Source organism: Lepus europaeus, chromosome 5, assembly GCF_033115175.1.
Source record: "Lepus europaeus isolate LE1 chromosome 5, mLepTim1.pri, whole genome shotgun sequence".
NCBI classification, from domain to species: Eukaryota; Metazoa; Chordata; class Mammalia; order Lagomorpha; family Leporidae; genus Lepus; species Lepus europaeus.
The window spans coordinates 37170319-37189324 of record NC_084831.1 but is presented as its reverse complement, the minus strand read 5'-3'; the positions used below and the strand labels follow the sequence as shown (position 1 = coordinate 37189324).

Below are 19006 nucleotides of genomic sequence, written 5' to 3'. Positions count from 1 at the left end.
GGAAAGGTGGTTCCCTCGATACTTGGGTGGGCTCAATTGTCTTTAACGGGAGCACCTGTTGGCTCAGGGCTGCCGCCCTAGCGGCCTCGTCTGCCATCCTGTTTCCCCTTGCTACGGGGTCGTCTCCTCGTTGGTGCCCGGGGCAATGAATTATACTCAACATTTTGGGCAGGAACAGAGCCTGTAGAAGATCTAGGATTTCCTGCTTATTTTTAATGTCCTTGCCTGCTGAGGTTAAGAGGCCCCTTAGCCGGTATATCTCCCCATGTACATGGGCAGTGGCGAAAGCATACCGACTGTCTGTGTAAATGCTGACCTTTTTGTCTTGTGCCAATTTTAAAGCTTGAGTTAAGGCTATGAGCTCGGCTTTTTGAGCAGAAGTTCCAGGCTTTAAGGCACTTGACCAGATAACAGTTTTTCCATCCACCACCGCTGCCCCAGCCCTCCGCTCACCGTTCTGTAGAAAGCTGCTCCCATCCGTGAACCAGGTCATTTCGGCATCCGGCAGAGGCTGGTCGGTTAGGTCTTTTCGGGTGCCGTGGGCCTCAGCCAGGATTTGGTGACAGTTATGGATTACCTGGGCCTGGGGCCCCAGTTCCGGGAGCAGGGTGGCCGGGTTTAAAGAGGTGGCAGTCCCAAACCGGACCCGCTCTGGTTGTTGTGGGGGTTCCTGCGGGGGAGCAGGCTGGCCGGGAAGATAGGGTGGGGGAGAGTCAAAGAGCAGAAAGTCCTGATCAGCCGGAAGAACCGGTGGCTTGTCAGGTTTTGGATCTCGAATCTCCTTCAGAGGGTATAGGGAGGAGGTTGGCACAACCGGGATAGGAGGAGGGGGTATCGGGGAGGAAGGTATCAAAGGAGTTGGGGATGGCCGAGGAAGGGGTAACGGGGTCCGTATGGGCTCCGTCGGGAAGGAGAAGGGTTCTATCCAGGGAGGGGGGTTACGTGAAAGATCCTCCCACGTGGTAATGTAGGGCACCTGATCAGGGTGTCCATTGGATCCTGGCTGAAAGACTCGCGCCTTAATCTGTAAAATAATATCGAGGTTAAAAGTGCCGTTCCTTGGCCAGCTGACCTCGAAGGCCGGCCACTCTGAGGAACAGAATTTTGCCCATCGTTTCCTTTTAACCTCCACTGAGAGGTGGCGCGCGCGTTCTCGAACGTCCTTCCAGTGATCTAGAGTGAGACTTAAAGGGGTGGTTATTTGTTGACCCATGGGTGCAAAGATTTCAGCCCAAACAAAAAGAACAGCCAATGCACAGACATATACAGTAAGCAAGACAAACCACATGGCTAGGACAAATCGAACGCTATTGCGCTATTTTTGGGAGCGGCTGCCTGACCAGCCCTCCCCGGGAAGGAGGGAGACTTGGTCTCCGACCCACCTCCAGACCACCCCGGGAGCGTCTTCCGGGGGAACGGACCGAGGGTTTCCCCTACTGGTCTCACAGACCGGAGCGTCCTCCGGGGAACGGACCAGGGGTTACTGGGCACGCCTGCCTCCCCTACTGGTCTCACAGACCGGAGCGTCCTCCGGGGAACGGACCAGGGGTTGCTGGGCACGCCTGCCTCCCCCACTGGTCTCACAGAGTCAGGTACTGGCCAGTCAGAACACTCAAGACGAAGAACAACAAACAGAAAACACTTAATTATACCTCCAACTGGTCAGCAGGGAATGGGTCTGAGGGCGACCTAAAATCCCCGTACGGGCCACCAAATGTTGGACCTCTCAGTTGCAGAGATGCCCACTTGCTCGGGAGGACGCCCAAAGATCCAGACTCCAGACCAGTTGATGCAAAAAGCACGAGGTTTTATTGAACGTTTGCGCAAACGGGCCCCCACCTCAGGCAGTGAGGAGCCCTGAGCGGCAGTTTCACACAGGTTATATAGGCAACGAATTAGCATATTCCTAATGCGCATGCATAGGATTGGTCAGTTCAGAGGGACCATTAGCATATGGAATGCAGTGGCAACACGGGATTGGCTGGTTCGGAGGGACAATTAGCATACCGGAGAATGCTGAGGAGAGTGCTGAGGAGAGTGCTGAGGAGAGTGCTGAGGAGAATGCTGAGGAGAGTGCTGAGGAGAGTGCTGAGGAGAGTGCTGAGGAGAGTGCTGAGGAGAATGCTGAGGGAGAGTGCTGAGGAGAGTGCTGAGGAGAGTGGCAGCTCTGCTCTGGGCATGCCTAGAGGTTCTCTGAAGGGGATTGACTTTTCCTTCCCAGAGAACGTCCTGCCCGCTGGACTCTGGGGAACATCTAACCTCTTAAGAAGCCCCTGATATCTGCCCAGGCCTAGTTTCTTGTCCCTCTCCCCCATAAGGGTCCTTCAATGGGTGGTAGGGGCCTAAGCACTTGAGCCATCTTCCACTTTCCAAGGCACCTTAGCAGAAAACTGATCAGAAGCAGAGTTACTGGGACTCGAACCACAGCTCAAATGGTATGTAGGTGTCCGTGGCAGCAACCCAACTGGCTGCACCACAATGAGGACCACTTAAATGAATTTTAAATCAGTCACCTTCTTTCCCTCTTTACTATCACCATTATAGTTCAAGCCTAGAACCCATCATGTCTTGCCTGTACTACTGCATAGCCGCAGCTCTGTTTAACTCTCTCCAGAAACATTTTTAATTTTTTAGTGGTAAGCAAGGTAGTTCAGTTCCATGAAGAACCATAAGAGAGTACAACTGATAGGCCAGGCAGGCATCTCAGGAAAGGACTGAGAGGCCAGTATGCTTTCAGAAACTGACCCCAGACTGGTCAGGCAAGGCAATGAGGGCCATGAGGGCCTAGGTAGACTGTTGGAAAGAGAAAATAAGTTGCCTTTTCCCGCATGATTACAGCAAAGAGACCTTGGCAAAAAAGACAGAGTAGGGAAAGGCCAAGATAGCTAGGTTAAAAGAAACTGGGCAAGTCTCTGTCTCCATGAAGTATTGTCAAATAGGCGTTGGTTGCCCTACATAAGGCAGGAGAGAGGCTGGAAGGAGCATTCATCAGAATGAATTTGCTCAGAACTTACCACTGGTCCTCTTCGTGTCCCTTTAAAGTCACCAAATATATTACCGGGGTTCAGCTGCTTAGGGTTCTTCAAGCAAGAAAAATTTTAGATGCAGGACAGAGAGTAGTGGTGTGCCAAGCAGCAAAGTTTAAGGAAGACAGCACACCTAATAGAGCAGGTGGGCATCTCAGGAAAGGGCTGAGAGCCCAGAAAAAATTTTTAAACATTATTTATTTATTTATTTATTTGAGATGTAGAGTTAGAGAGAGAGGGAGATACTGAAAATGGTTTTCCATCCGCTGGTTCACTCCACAAGTGGCCACAATGGCCAGAGCTGGGCTGATCTGAAGCCAGGAGCCAGGAGCTTCTTCCAGGTCTCCCATGTGAGTGCAGGGGCCCAAGGACTTGGGCCATCTTCTGCTGATTTCCCAGGCACATTAGCAGGGAGCTGGATTGGAAGTGGAGCAGCTGGAACTTGAGCTGGCGTCTATATGGGATTCTGGCGCTATAAGTGGAGGCTTTGCCTACTACACGAAGCCAGGAGCCAGGAGCCAGGAGCTTCTTCTGGGTCTCCTATCTTCTACTGCTTTCCAAGGCCACAGCAGAGAGCTAGATCAGAAGTGGAGTAGCCAGGACTTGAACTGGAGCCTATATGAGATGCTGGTACTGCAGGCAGCAGCTTTACCCACTATGCCACAGCACTGGCCCCAAAAGAAGGATATTGACCAGAAAAGGATTAAATGAATGTTTACATGGGAAGTGTGGAGACCTTGTAACAGATAACAGGTTGTTTGCCAATATCTATTCTTCTATTATTATAGTTATAGAACCTTGATTTTCATTTATGTATATATTTATTTTATTGCAAAGCCACCAGATTAAAAAACCAAAATTGCCAATGTCCCTTGGAATTAGAAATGTCCACATAGTGACATTCAGGTCAAAGGAAACTACACAGAATTGACATGTACAACTTCCTTATACAGACATCAGAGGGAAGGGGTAGTCCTTCAGCAGAAACAGTGGTGAAGCCTGTTGGATATGTGAATTAGGGCAATGGTCCAAGAATGACAAAGCAGTGAGATAGAAGAAGCCTAGGTTCCCAACATCACGGAGCCACCAAACCAGCTCTAGAATGTTTACTCTCAAGTGTTACATAAGGAAAAAATATGGAGCAGGCAGATAGCACAGCAATTAAATCCCTGCTTGGGATACCAACATCCCACAGCACAGTTCCTGGTTTAGGACCCAGCTCCTCGGCTTCCAACCTGGCCTCCTGCTAATGTGCATCCTGGGAGGCAGCAGATGATGACTCAGCACTTGGGTTTCTGGGGCTGGCACTGTGGCTCAGTAGGATAAAGCCATGGACTGCAGCACTGGCATCCCATTTGGGTGCCAGTTTGAGTCCTGGCTGCTCCACTTCCAATCCAGCTCTCTGCTAATGTGCCTGGAAAAGCAGTGGAGGATGGCCCAGGTCCTTGGATCTCTGCATCCATGTGGTAGACCCAGAGGAAGCTCCTGGCTTCCACCTAGACCAGTCCTGATCATTACAGCCATCTGGGAAGTGAACCAGTGGATGGAAGATCTCTTTTTATCTCTCCTTTGTCTCTCTGTGTGTAACTCTGCCTCTCTAATAAATAAATAAATCTTAAAAAACGAACAAAAAATGTGGGTTCCTGGCACCTGTATGGGAGACTTGGATTGATTTCTAGACTCTTATCTTCTACCTGGCCCTACCCTGGCTGTTGTGGGCATTTGGGGAGTGAACCAGTGGATGGAAGCTGCCTCTTTGCTGTCTCTGTCTGCTTTTCAAATAAAATGAAAATAAATAAATATTGGGGCCGGTGCTGTGGTGTAGTGGGTAAAGCCTCTGCCTGCAGTGCCAACATCCCATATGGGCACCAGTTCAAGTCCGGGCGGCTCCACTTCTGATCCAGCTCTCTGCTATGGCCTGGGAAAGCAATAGAGGATGGCACAAGTCCTTGGGCCCTGCACCCATGTAGGAGACTCAGAAGAAGCTCCTGGCTTCGGATCGACACAGCTCCGGCCATTGTGGCCAATTGGGGAGTGAAGCAGCAGATGAAAGACCTCTCTCTCTCTCTCTGCCTCTCCTTCTCACTCTGTGTAACTCTTTCAAGTAAATAAATAAATCTTTTAAAAATAAATAAATAAAAAACTTTAAATTAAGATTTAATTACACAGAAGAGGCAGAGAGAGAGGTCTTCCATCTGCTGGTTCACTACCCAATTGGCTGCAACGGCCGGAGCTATGCCGATCTGAAGTCAGGAGCCAGGAGCTTCCTCTGGGTCTCCCACACAGGTACAAGGGCCCAAGGACCTAGACCATCTTCTCAGGCCATAGCAGAGAGCTGGATGGGAAGTAGAGCAGCCAGGCCTCGAACTGGTGCCCACATGGGATGCCAGTGCTTCAGGCCAGGGCATTAACCCGCTGCACCACGGCACCAGCCCCAAGAGAGAGAGAGAGAGAGAGAAAGAGAGAGAGAGACAGAGAGATCTTCTATTCTCTCATTCACTGCCCAAATGGCCACAACAAACGGGGCTGGTCAGGCTGAATCAGGAGGCAGGAGCTTCATCCGGATCTTCCACGTGGGTGCGAGGGCTAAGGACTTGGGCCATCTTCTGCTACTTTTCCAGCAGTGTTAACAGGGAGCTGGATTGGAAGTGGAGCATGTGGGACTCAAGCTGACTGGAATGCTGGTGTTGCAGGCAGCAGCTTAACCTGTTATGCCAAAATGCCAACCCCAATAAAATGTTTTTAAAACAGGCAATAGGAGGCAGGCATTTGGAGCAGCAGTTAAGACACCACTTGGATACCCACACCCCATATCAGAGTGCCTGGGTTCGACTCCTGCCTCTGCCCCCAAGTCTAGCTTTCTGGTCATGTGTACCCTGGCAGGCAGCAGGTGAAGGCTCAAGCACTTGTGTCCCTGCCACCCATGTGGGAGACCCAGATGGAATTCAGAGCTGCTGGCCTCAGCCTGACCCATCTTCTGGGCTATTGTGGACATTTGAGGAGTGAACCAGTGAATGGAAGATCTCTCTAGACATCTGTCTCTCTCTCAAATAAAATTAAAAATAAATAAATTTTAAAAAGGAGTAGGGTGGCGCTGCAGCACAAGTTAAGCCTCCACCTGTGGAATCAGCATCCCATAGAGGCACCAGTTTCTGTCCTAGCTGCTCCTCTACCAATCTAGCTCTCTGCTATGGCCTGGGAAAGGAACAGAAGATGGTCCAAGTCCTTGGCCCCTGCATCCACGTGGGCATCCCAGAAGAAGCTCCTGGCTCCTGGCTTCATATCATCCCAGTTCTGGCCATTGCGGCCATTTGGGGAGTCATCCAGTGGATGGAAAACCTCTCTCTTTGTCTTTCCCTCTCTCTGTTACTCTGCCTTTCAAATAAATCTTTAAAAAAATTCTTAGGTTGGCCGGCACCACGGATCACTAGGCTAATCCTACACCTGTGGCACCGGCATTCCGGGTTCTAGTCCCAGTTGGGGCGCTGGATTCTGTCCCGGTTGCCCCTCTTCCAGTCTAGCCCTCTGCTGTGGCCTGGGAGGGCAGTGGAGGATGGCCCAAGTGCTTGGGCCCTGCACCTGCAAGTGAGACCAGGAGGAGGCACCTGGCTCCAGGCTCGCAGCGCACCGGCTGTAGCGGCCACTTTGGGGGTGAACCAACAAAAAAGCAAGACCTTGCTCTCTGTCTCTCTCTCTCTGTCAAACTCTGCCTGTCAAGAAAACAAATCCTTAGGCAATAAACTTCTTAGATGTAGTTATACAGATATAGATACATATTGCCTATATAGTTATGTATATAGATACCACATATATATGTATGCAATAAAGACTCAAAGTATATCATGAAGAAACTACAAAGATTGCAAAAAAAGACAAATCAACAATTGTAATTGGGGGAGCGGCAAGATGGTGGAATAGGAAGGGAGCACACTGATAGTCCGGGAAGAGACAATTTAATAAAAGTGGAGATACTGCAGGTTCAAGGAAGAGTAGGGGAAGAAACAGCAGTGGAAACTCTTCCAGTACTAGTGATTCACAGTGGACATGCGTGGAGAGCGTGGGAGCCCACGGTTCAGGACACCAGCGGCAGAATCAACACACCAGTGCTGGAACGTGAGCCTGAGACACTGGTGGGAAAGCGGAAAGAGGAGACTAGAGGGAACGAGGCTTGAAACCCCATGGGGAAAAGTTCACCAGGCTATCTAGAAGAGAGAAAAAAAAAAGTGACTGATATGGACACGAGTTTCTCTCTCTCCGCTCACCTCTCAAAGGTGAGCAAGACAAAGGGCAGGCACCATTTTGGACATACGTCATAAGCGGGGTGACCTCAGGTTTGCAACCGCCCTCAGCCAAGCAGAAAAACCTGACTCTGGGGGCATGAAATAACAGGAGATTGGGACCTAGTGAATGTGTAGTGCTAATGAACTGAGACTGTGAAAAAAGGTACGGTGGGGGAGAGAACTCACAAAATTCACCCGAGTATTCTCCAGAGACACTACAATTCGGTAACCTTGGCAACCCAGTGGGAGACTGCAGGAGAATTTTAGCCCACATGAGGGCAGCACAGATTCCCTGTGTGGTCCTTGGGAAAGAGCTTCTGATCTCTGGCTCCTGTGGGTATATGGTTTGCCTGCTAACTACCTCCAATTCCGCTCAGCTGTGCGGAATTGCTTCCCTTTTGAACCAAAAAAAAAAAAAAAAAAGAAAGAAAAGAGAGAGAGAGAGAGAGAGATTTACCACGCCTAACCTGGGAGTGTCACCTTTGGCACACCCTTAACCCTGAGGAACCAAACAGAGCTCTCAGGCCCACCCATCGCAAGCCTCTAAGGCTCCATCAAAAGCAGACAGTCCACTTAATACAGTCATAGTATAACAAGAAAAAACACCACAGCGAGGGAAGAAGAATCCAAAGAATATCTCCGCAATGCCAAGCAACAAACGCAGAAACCGAGGAAACAAGAACAAGGAAGACATTATGACACCCCCAAATGAACAAGACACCCCAAGCCAAGATTATGAAGATGATGAGATGGAAGAAATGCAAGATACGGATTTCAAAAAATTTATGATAAGAACAATTAGAAGTGTTCAAAAACAAATGCTTGAGCTACAGAATTCCTTACTGGACAGGATAGAAAATCTCCTTCGAGAAAATGAAATCTTAAGGAGGAATCAAAATGAAATGCAGAAACTAGTAGAACAGGAAAGTGTGATAGTGAAGAGAAATCAAAATGAAATGAAGAACTCAATAGATCAAATGACAAACACATTAGAGAGCCTTAAAAACAGAGTCAGTGAAACAGAAGAGAGAATATCAGACTTAGAAGACAGAGCACAGGAAAGTATACAGTTAAACCAAAGAAAAGAAGAGGAAATTAGAAATCTAAAAAATATTGTTGGGAATCTACAGGATACTATTAAAAAACCCAACATTCGGGTTCTAGGAGTTCCTGAAGGCATGGAGAGAGAGAAAGGATTAGAAGGCCTTTTTAGTGAGATACTTGCAGAGAACTTCCCAGGTTTGGAGAAGGGCAGAGACATCCTAGTACAGGAAGCTTATAGAACCCCTAGTAAACATGACCAAAAGAGATCCTCACCATGACACGTAGTAATCAAACTCACCACAGTGAACCATAAAGAAAAGACTCTAAAATGTGCAAGAGAGAAACATCAGATTACTCTCAGAGCATCTCCAATTAGATTCACAGCAGACTTCTCATCAGAAACCCTACAAGCTAGAAGGGAATGGCGAGACATAGCCCAGGTACTAAGAGAGAAAAACTGCCAGCCCAGAATATTATATCCTACAAAGCTCTCATTTGTGAATGAAGGTGAAACAAAGACCTTTCATAGCAAACAGAAATTGAAAGAATTTGTTGCCACTCGTCCAGCCCTGCAAAAGATGCTTAAAGATGTGTTAGACACAGAAACACAGAAACACGGTCATCAATATGAAAGAAGGTAAAGGAAGGAAACCTCACAGCAAAAGATCACAGGAAGCGCAAAGCATATATTAGAAAATATCTTTGGCAAATGGCAGGGCAAAGTTTCTACTTATCAATAGTCACATTGAACGTTAACCGATTGGCTGATTGGGTTAAGGAACAAAACCCATCTATTTGCTGCTTACAAGAAACACATCTTTCCAACAAAGATGCATACAGACTGAAAGTGAAGGACTGGAAAAGGATATACCATGCCAAAAGAAATGAAAAAAGAGCGGGCATAGCCATCTTAATATCGGACAACATAAACTTTAACACAAAAACTGTTAAGAGAGACAAAGAGGGGCATTACATAATGATTAAGGGATCAATTAAACAGGAAGATATAACGATTATCAATGTATATGCACCTAATTACAGGGCACCGCTTTATTTAAAAGATTTGTTAAGGGACTTAAAGGGAGACTTATACTCCAATACAATAGTAATGGGGGACTTCAATACTCCACTCTCAGAAACAGACAGATCAACAGGACAGAAGATCAACAAGGAGACAGTAGATTTAAACAACACTATAGCCCAAATGGATCTAACAGATATCTACAGAACTTTTCATCCTATACATAAAGCATTTACATTCTTCTCAGCAGTACATGGAACCTTCTCTAGGATTGACCACATACTAGGCCATAAAGCAAGTCTCAGCAAATTCAAAAGAATTAGAATCATACAATGCAGCTTCTCAGACCATAAAGGAATGAAGCTGGAAATTAGCAGCTCAGGAATCCCTAGAGCATATGCAAACACATGGAGATTGAACAACATGCTCCTGAATGAACAATGGGTCATAGGAGAAATCAAAAGAGAAATCAAAAATTTTCTGGAAGTAAATGAGGATAACAGCACAACATACCAAAACTTAAGGGATACAGCAAAAGCAGTGTTAAGAGGAAAGTTTATAGCAATAGGTGCCTACATCAAGAAATTGGAAAGGCACCAAATAAATGAGCTTTCAATTCATCTCAAGGATCTAGAAAATCTGCAGCAAACCAGACCCAAAGCTAGTAGGAGAAGAGAAATAATTAAAATCAGAGACGAAATCAACAGGATTGAATAAAAAAAATTACAAAAAATCAGCCAAACGAGGAGCTGGTTTTTTGAAAAAATAAACAAAATTGACACCCCATTGGCCCAACTAACTACAAAAAGAAAAGACCCAAATCAATAAAATCAGAGATGAAAAAGGAAATGTAACAACAGACACTACAGAAATAAAAAGAATCATCAGAAATTACTACAAGGACTTGTATGCCAGGAAACAGGGAAATCTATCGGAAATGGATAGATTCCTGGACACATGCAACCTACCTAAATTGAACCAGGAAGACATAGAAAACCTAAACAGACCCATAACTGAGACAGAAATTGAAACAGTAATAAAGGCCCTCCCAACAAAGAAAAGCCCAGGACCAGATGGATTCACTGCTGAATTCTACCAGACATTTAAAGAAGAACTAACTCCAATTCTTTGAAAAAGAGGGAATCCTCCCAAATTCTTTCTATGAAGCCAGCATCACCTTAATTCCTAAGCTGGAAAAAGATGCAGCATTGAAAGAGAATTACAGACCAATATCCCTGATGAACATAGATGCAAAAATCCTCAATAAAATTCTGGCCAATAGAATGCAACAACACATCAGAAAGATCATCCACTCAGACCAAATGGGATTTATCCCTGGTATGCAGGGATGGTTCAATGTTTGCAAAATAATCAATGTGATACACCACATTAACAGACTGCAGAAGAAAAACCATATGATTATCTCAATAGACGCAGAGAAAGCATTTGATATAATACAACACCCTTTCATGATGAAAACTCTAAGCAAACTGGGTATGGAAGGACCATTCCTCAATACAATCAAAGCAATTTATGAAAAACCCACGGCCAACATCCAATTGAATGGGGAAAAGTTAGAAGCATTTCTACTGAGATCTGGTACCAGACAGGGATGCCCACTTTCACCACTGCTATTCAATATGGTTCTAGAAGTTTTAGCCAGAGCTATTAGGCAAGAAAAAGAAATTAAAGGGATACAAATTGGGGAGGAAGAACTCAAACTATCCCTCTTTGCAGATGATATGATTCTTTATTTAGGGAACCCAAAGAACTCTACTAAGAGACTATTGGAACTCACAGAAGAGTTTGGCAAAGTAGCAGGATATAAAATCAATGCACAAAAATCAATAGCCCTTGTATACACAGGCAATGCCATGGCTGAGGAAGAACTTCTAAGATCAATCCCATTCACAATAGCTACAAAAACAATCAATACCTTGGAATAAACTTAACCAAGGATGTTAGAGATCTCTACGATGAAAATTACAAAATCTTAAAGAAAGAAACAGAAGAGGATACCAAAAAATGGAAAAATCTTCCATGTTCATGGATTGGAAGAATCAATATCATCAAAATGTCCATTCTCCCAAAAGCAATTTATACATTCAATGCAATACCAATCAAAATACCAAAGACATTCTTCTTATATCTGGAAAAAATGATTCTGAAATTCATATGGAGACACAGGAGACCTCAAATAGCTAGAGCAATCTTGTACAACAAAAATAAAGCCGGAGGCATCACAATACCAGATTTCAGGACATACTACAGGGCAGTTGTTATCAAAACAGCATGGTACTGGTACAGAAACAGATGGATAGATCAATGGAACAGAATAGAAACGCCAGAAATCAATCCAAATATCTACAGCCAACTTATATTTGATCAAGGATCCAAAACCAATCCCTGGAGTAAGGACAGTCTATTCAATAAATGGTACTGGGAAAATTGGATTAATATGTGCAGAATCATGAAGCAAGACCCCTACCTTTCACCTTACACAAAAATTCACTCAACATGGATTAAAGACTTAAATCTATGACCCGACACCATCAAATTATTAGAGAGCACTGGAGAAACCCTGTAAGATATAGGTACCAGCAAAGACTTCTTGGAAAAGACCGCAGAAGCACAGGCAGTCAAAGCAAAAATTAACATTTGGGATTGCATCAAATTGAGAAGTTTCTGTACTTCAAAAGAAACAGAACCTGGTTGCCCCTCTTCCAGGCCAGCTCTCTGCTGTGGCCCGGGAGTGCAGTGGAGGATGGCCCAAGTCCTTGGGCCCTGCACCCCATGGGAGACCAGGATAAGCACCTGGCTCCTGCCTTTGGATCAGCACAGTTCGATCGAATGGGAAAAAATATTTGCAAACTATGCAACAGATAAAGGGTTGATAACCAGAATCTACAAAGAAATCAAGAAACTCCAGAACATCAAAACACACAACCCACTTAAGAGATGGGCCAAGGACCTCAATAGACATTTTTCAAAAGAGGAAATCCAAATGGCCAACAGACACATGAAAAAATGTTCAAGATCACTAGCAATCAGGGAAATGCAAATCAAAACCACAATGAGGTTTCACCTCACTCCGGTTAGAATGGCTCACATTCAGAAATCTACCAACAATAGATGCTGGAGAGGATGTGGGGGAAAAGGGACACTAACCCACTGTTGGCGGGAATGCAAACTGGTTAAGCCACTATGGAAGTCAGTCTGGAGATTCCTCAGAAACCTGAATATAACCCTACCATACAACCCAGCCATACCACTCCTTGGAATTTACCCAAAGGAAATTAAATTGGCAAACAAAAAAGCTGTCTGCACCTTAATGTTTATTGCAGCTCAATTCACAATAGCTAAGACCTAGAATCAACCCAAATGCCCATCAACAGTAGACTGGATAAAGAAATTATGGGAATTATGGGACATGTACTCTATAGAATACTATACAGCAATCAAAAACAAGGAAATCTGGTCATTTGCAACAAGATGGAGGAATCTGGAAAACATTATGCTGAGTGAATTAAGCCAGTCCCAAAGAGACAAATATCATATGTTCTCCCTGATCAGCGACAACTAATTTAGCACCAAAGGGGAAACCTATTGAAGTGAAACGGACACTATGAGAAACAGTGACTTGATCAGCTCTTGTCCTGTTGATGTACAATGTAATACTTTATCCATTTTAGTATTTTTTTTTGTTCTAGTACTATTGGTTGAACTCTGTAATTAACACACAATTATTCTTAGGTGTTTAAATTTTAACTGAAAAGTGATCCCTGTTAAATTTAAGAGTGGGAATAAGAGAGGGAGGAGATGTACAATTTGGGACATGCTCAATCAGACTTGCCCCAAATGGTGGAGTTAGAAACGTGCCAGGGGATTCCAATACAATCCCATCAAGGTGGCATGTACCAATGCCATCTCACTAGTCCAAGTGACCAATTTCAGTTCACAATTGATCACACTGATAGGTCTAAGAGTCAAAGGGATCACACAAACAAGACAAGTGTCTGCTAATACTAACTGATAGAATCAAAAAGGGACAGAACGATCCATCATGGGAAGCGGGATACACAGCAGACTCATAGAATGGCAGATGTCCTAAATAGCACTCTGGCCTCAGAATCAGCCCTTAAGGCATTCGAATCTGGCTGAAGAGCCCATGAGAGTATTTTAGGCATGGAAAGCCAAGACACTCTGGAAAAAAAAAAAAGAAGAAGAAGAAGAAGAAGACCTAATTGAAAGATCTCTGCAAGTGAGATCCCAGTGGAAAGAACGGGGCCATCAAAGAAGGAGGTACCTTTCTCTGAAGGGAGGAGAGAACTTCCACTTTGACTATGACCCTGTCGGAATAAGATCGAAGTCGGCAAACTCAAAAGGTTTTCATAGCCTTGGCAACTCATGACTAGAGCCTAGGGAGATTTCTGATGCCATAAACAAGAGTGTCAAATTGTTAAGTCAACAACAGGAGTCACTGTGTACTTACGTCTCATGTGGGATCTGTCCTTAATGTGTTGTCCATTGTGAAGTAATGATATAACTAGTACTGAAACAGTATTTTACACTTTATGTTCTGTGTGGGTGCAAACTGATGAAATCTTTACTTAATATATACTAAATCAATCTTCTGTATATAAAGATAATTGAAAATGAATCTTGATGTGAATGGAATGGGAGAGGGAGAGGGAGAGGGAGATGGGAGGGGTGCAAGTGGGAGGGAAATTATGGGGGGGGAAGCCATTGTAATCCATAAACTGTACTTTGGAAATTTATATTTACTAAATAAAAAAAATTGTAATTGAAATATTTAAGGCATACTACTCAAATGATAGTGTTGAGTTGATAAAAATAATCAGAAATATTAAAGATATGATAAATCCTATTAATATTCCCAAGTAACTATAAATCTATATTCAAAATAAAGCAGATACACATTATATTTAAGCATCACATTTCATTTACTTATTTATTTTTAAGCATTTATTTATTTGAAAGCCAGAGTTACACAGAGAGAGGGAAAGACAGTGAGAGAGATCTTTCATCCATTGATTCACTTCCCAGATGGCCCTCAACAGCTGGAGCTGGCCCAAGCCAAACCCAAGAGCCAGGAGCCTCATCCAGGTCTCCCATGTGGGTATAGGGGTCCAAGCACTTGGGCCATCTTCCACTGTTTTCCCAGGCATGTTAGCAGGGAGCTGGATTGGAACTGGAGCCGCTGGGACTCAAAGCAGCGCCCATATGGGATGCTGGTATCACAGACCACAACCTAGCTTACTGCTCCACAATCCTGGTTCTCATGGATCTTTTTTTTTTTTTTTTTTTTTTTTTTTCTGACAGGCAGAGTGGACAGTGAGAGAGAGAGAGACAGAGAGAAAGGTCTTCCTTTGCCGTTGGTTCACCATCCAATGGCCGCTGAGGCCGAAGCCAGGAGCCAGGTGCTTTTTCCTGGTCTCCCATGCGGGTGCAGGGCCCAAGGACTTGGGCCATCCTCCACTGCACTCCCGGGCCATAGCAGAGAGCTGACCTGGAAGAGGGGCAACTGGGATAGAATCCGGTGCCCCGACCGGGACTAGAACCCGGTGTGCCGGCGCCACAAGGCAGAGGATTAGCCTGTTAAGCCATGGCGCCGGCCATGGATCATTTATTGACAAACATAAACTATATGTATCTTAAGTCTCAAAGAAAGTCTCAATACATTCAAAGGAATCATTTTCATATAGACTATTTTCTTCAATCACAAAGTTTTACTGCACTACAAACAGCTATATAGAGTATAAATGATAAAATAAATACCCCTTGGTTAAACAATCATGAAGAAAGAAAGTACTTTCGGGTATGCATTGTAGCACAGCAGGGTAAGCTGTCATTTGGGATGTTCACATCCTACATTGGAATGCTGGTTTGAATCCTGGCTACTCTGCTTCCAATCCAGCTTCCTCTTAATGCATCCTGGGAGGTAGCAGAGGATGGCCCAAGGAGTTGAGCCTCTGCCACTCAAGTGGGAAACCAGGATGGAATTCTAGGTACCTAGCTTCAGCCTGGCCCAGGCAAGGTTGTTGGGGACATTTGGAGAGGGAACCAGAAGATGGAAGATTTCTCTCACTCTCTCTATGTCTCTGTTTCTGTCACTCTGCCTTTCAAATAGCTGAAAATAAACGAATATTTAAAAACTGGTGGGGGCAGTCTTCTGACAGAGAGTTAAGCCACTGCTTGTAACCTGGCATCCCATATCAGAGTGCCAGTTCAAGTCCCGGCTACTCTGCTTTTGATCCAGCTCTCTGCTAATGTGCCTGGGAAGACATCAAAAGATGCTCCAGATACTTGGGCCCCCTTCACCCATATGTGAGACCAGGATGGAGTTCCTGGCTCCTGGCTTTGGCCTGATCCAGTTCCAGCTATTGCAGCCATTTGGAGAGTGACCCAGCAGATGGAAGATATCTTTCTCTCTCCATCTATCCATTACTCTTTGTATCAATGCCTTTCAAATAAATATAATATATATTTAAAACACAAAATTAATACAAGAAGAAACAGAGTTCTTAAATGACCAATAAATAAGAAAACAATTGGGGCAGGTGTTTGGCCTGGAAGTTAAGACACCACATTCCACATCAGAGTACCTGGGTTTGAATCACTATTCCAGCTTTCATTTCATGCCGAAGCAAATCCTGGGAGGTAGCAGGCAATAACTCAAGTACTTAGGTCCCTGCCACCGACATGGGAGATGTGTATTGAGTTCCAGGCCCATGGGATTGGCCTGACCCAGCCTGATGGGTCACAGACCTCCCACCAATTCCTCAAAAATATACAGATCAATTTTTAAAATGGATTTGTTTAGTATTTGCTTGAAAGGCAGAATGACAGAGAGAGAGAGATCTTCCATCCACTGGTTCACTCCCCAAATGCCTATAGGGGCAGGACCAGGCTGAAGTTAGGAGCAGGAATTCCATCCTAGTCTCCTATGTGAGTGACAGGGACTCAGCAGTTGAGCCATCATCTGCTGCCTCCCAGGCCCATTAGCAGGAAGCTGGATTAGAAGTAGAGGTAGAAGGTGGGATTCAATCCCAGGTAGTCTGATATGGGATATGGGCATCCCAAGCAATGACTTAACCTGCTGTACCATGATGCCCATTCCCAGATCAGTTTACAGACAAAACTAACACACTTTCAAAAAATATTTCCAGACATGGAAAAAAGCAAAAGCTTCACAGCTTACATGGTCTTCGTTCCAAAATACAAAAATAAGACAAAATAAAAGTATAGGTCCCCAAAAAAAAAAAAAAAAAAAAAACAAAAACCGAAAAAAAAAAAAGTATAGGTCCCTTTCACTTATAAATGTTATTGCATACATCCCAAATAAAGTACAGACTAAGTTTTTGCTGTAGTAACAAATGACTCCCAAATTTCATGCCTTCATACAATAGAGGTCAGTTTCCACACTGACCACAGTCCACACAGTCCACAGCTGGGGACTCTGGTCCCTGTCATTCTCATTCTAGATATCAAGTTGATGGAGTAGTGACTATAAAGAAAACATAGAACATTGCTTCACACTGCTTGAGAAGGAAAGAGAGAATATGTTGGAACTCATACTTCCTCTTAAAGTTTAACCTGGAACCAACACGTACCATTTTATTTCTCATTTCATTAGCCAAAACAAGTAATCGGGCTACATCTAACTCCACATAGGCAGAGAAATACAACTTTACTATAAAGAAGGACCACAAATATTTTGTGGACAGCAGTAATGACTACCACCTGTGACTAATAGTATTTTTATTTTCATTACTATTATTTTAAAGGAGGAAAGACAGAGAGATATATCTTACATCTGGTTTACTCTACAAATGCCCACAATAGATAGAGCTGGGACAGACTGAAGTCAGGAGCCAGGAACTCAACCTGGGTCTCCCACATGGGTGGCAGGGACTCAATCATTTGAGCCATCACCTGCTGCCTCCCAGGGTACGAATCAACAGGAAGCTGGGTCAAAGTGCTGGTTTTGAAATCCACTCACCGTGTCATTCATTGCCACTGGGAAGCCATGTTTCCCTTGCCTTACATGTTCCTGATTGTGCAGTTCAGTCATTTTCCTCTTCTCTTACATGCTCTCCCCATCCTTCTTCATTCAGACCATCTATTTTTCCTGTGTTTTGCCTATCATTGGTTTCATTGTGCAGCTAAATTGTGATCAATGTAGGGGCAGCTGAGCCTATTCCCAAGCAAAGGATAGCTGGCAAGAGTGAAAGATTCACATTTCAAAAGCCTGTGGTGGCTAAGCTTTGCTGCACATTCCACACATGCCGCTCTCAACTGGTTGCTGAGGTCACAGTTCTGCCTAATAATATATATTCTAGTTTTAAAATTTACTTTATTTGAAAGTCAGAATTATACAGAGAGAGGAAGAGACACAGAGAGAAAGAGAGAGAGAGAGAGAGAATCTTCCATCCGCTGGTTCACTCCCAAATGGCCACAAGAGCAGGGGTGGGCCAGACCGAAGCCAGGAGCCAGGAGCTTCATCTGGGTCTTCCACATGAGCATGGGAGCCCAAGCACTTTGGTCATCTTCCATTGCTTTCCCAGACACATTAGCAGGGAGCTATATCAGAAGTGGAGCAGCTTGGCCGGCGCCATGGTTCAAAAGCCTAATCCTCCGCCTTGCGGCACTGGCACACCAGGTTCTAGTCCCGGTCGGGGTGCCGGATTCTATCCCGGTTGCCTCTCTTCCAGGCCAGCTCTCTGCTATGGCCTGGGAAGGCAGTGGAGGATGGCCCAAGTGCTTGGGCCTTGCACCCGCATGGGAGACCAAGAGAAGTACCTGGCTCCTGGTTTCAGATCAGCGCGATGCGCCGGCCACAGCAGCCATTGGAGGGTGAACCAACGGCAAAAAGGAAGACCTTTCTCTCTCTCTGTCTCTCTCTCTCTGTCTCACTATCCACTCTGCCTGTCAAAAAAAAAAAAAAAAAAAAAGAAGTGGAGCAGCTGGGTCTCAAACCGGCCATCATGTGAGATGCTAGCATCTGGTGGTGGCTTTACCTGCTATGTCACAATACCAGCCCCCTAACAATTTATCTTTGAAGATTCATCATTATGTATGATTAATTGGCCAGTATCATGGTTTAGCAAGTAAAACTGCCGCCTGTGATGAAGGCATTCTATATGCTCTACTTCTGATCCAGCTTCCTACTAATAGCCTGGGAAAAGCAGCAGAAGATAGCCCAACTGTTTGGAACCCTGCCACCCATGTAGGAGACCTGAATGAAGCTCCTAGCTCCTGGCTTCAACCTGGCTCAGCCCTGGCTTTTGTGACCATCTGGGGAGTGAACCAGCAGATGGAAGATCTCTCTCTCTCTCTCTCTCTCTCTCTCTCTCTCTCTCTCTGTTTCTCCCTCTTTGTCATTCTTACTTTCAAATAAATTAATAAATCCTTTTAAAAAAAAAAAAAAACAACTATCGGCCGGCACCGTGGCTCAATAGGCTAATCCTCCGCCTTGCGGCGCCGGCAAACCGGGTTCTAGTCCCGGTCGGGGCACCAGATTCTGTCCCGGTTGCCCCTCTTCCAGGCCAGCTCTCTGCTGTGGCCAGAGAGTGCAGTGGAGGATGGCCCAAGTGCTTGGGCCCTGCACCCCA

The 19006-nt window shown here is 45.0% G+C and overlaps 1 protein-coding gene across 3 annotated transcripts in view; it reads right to left on the bottom strand.

Moving 5' to 3' along the window:
• The window catches only part of AKR1A1 (aldo-keto reductase family 1 member A1), a 53521-nt gene that overhangs the window by 1911 nt on the left and 32604 nt on the right, over positions 1-19006 (bottom strand). For 2 of the 3 annotated variants that reach the window (XM_062191190.1, XM_062191193.1), the window contains exon 9: positions 454-1024. In XM_062191190.1, coding sequence (XP_062047174.1) covers positions 454-1024 — 571 coding nt within the window. The remainder of the gene's footprint in view (positions 1-453; positions 1025-19006) is intronic. The other variant, XM_062191192.1, reaches the window with a different exon arrangement.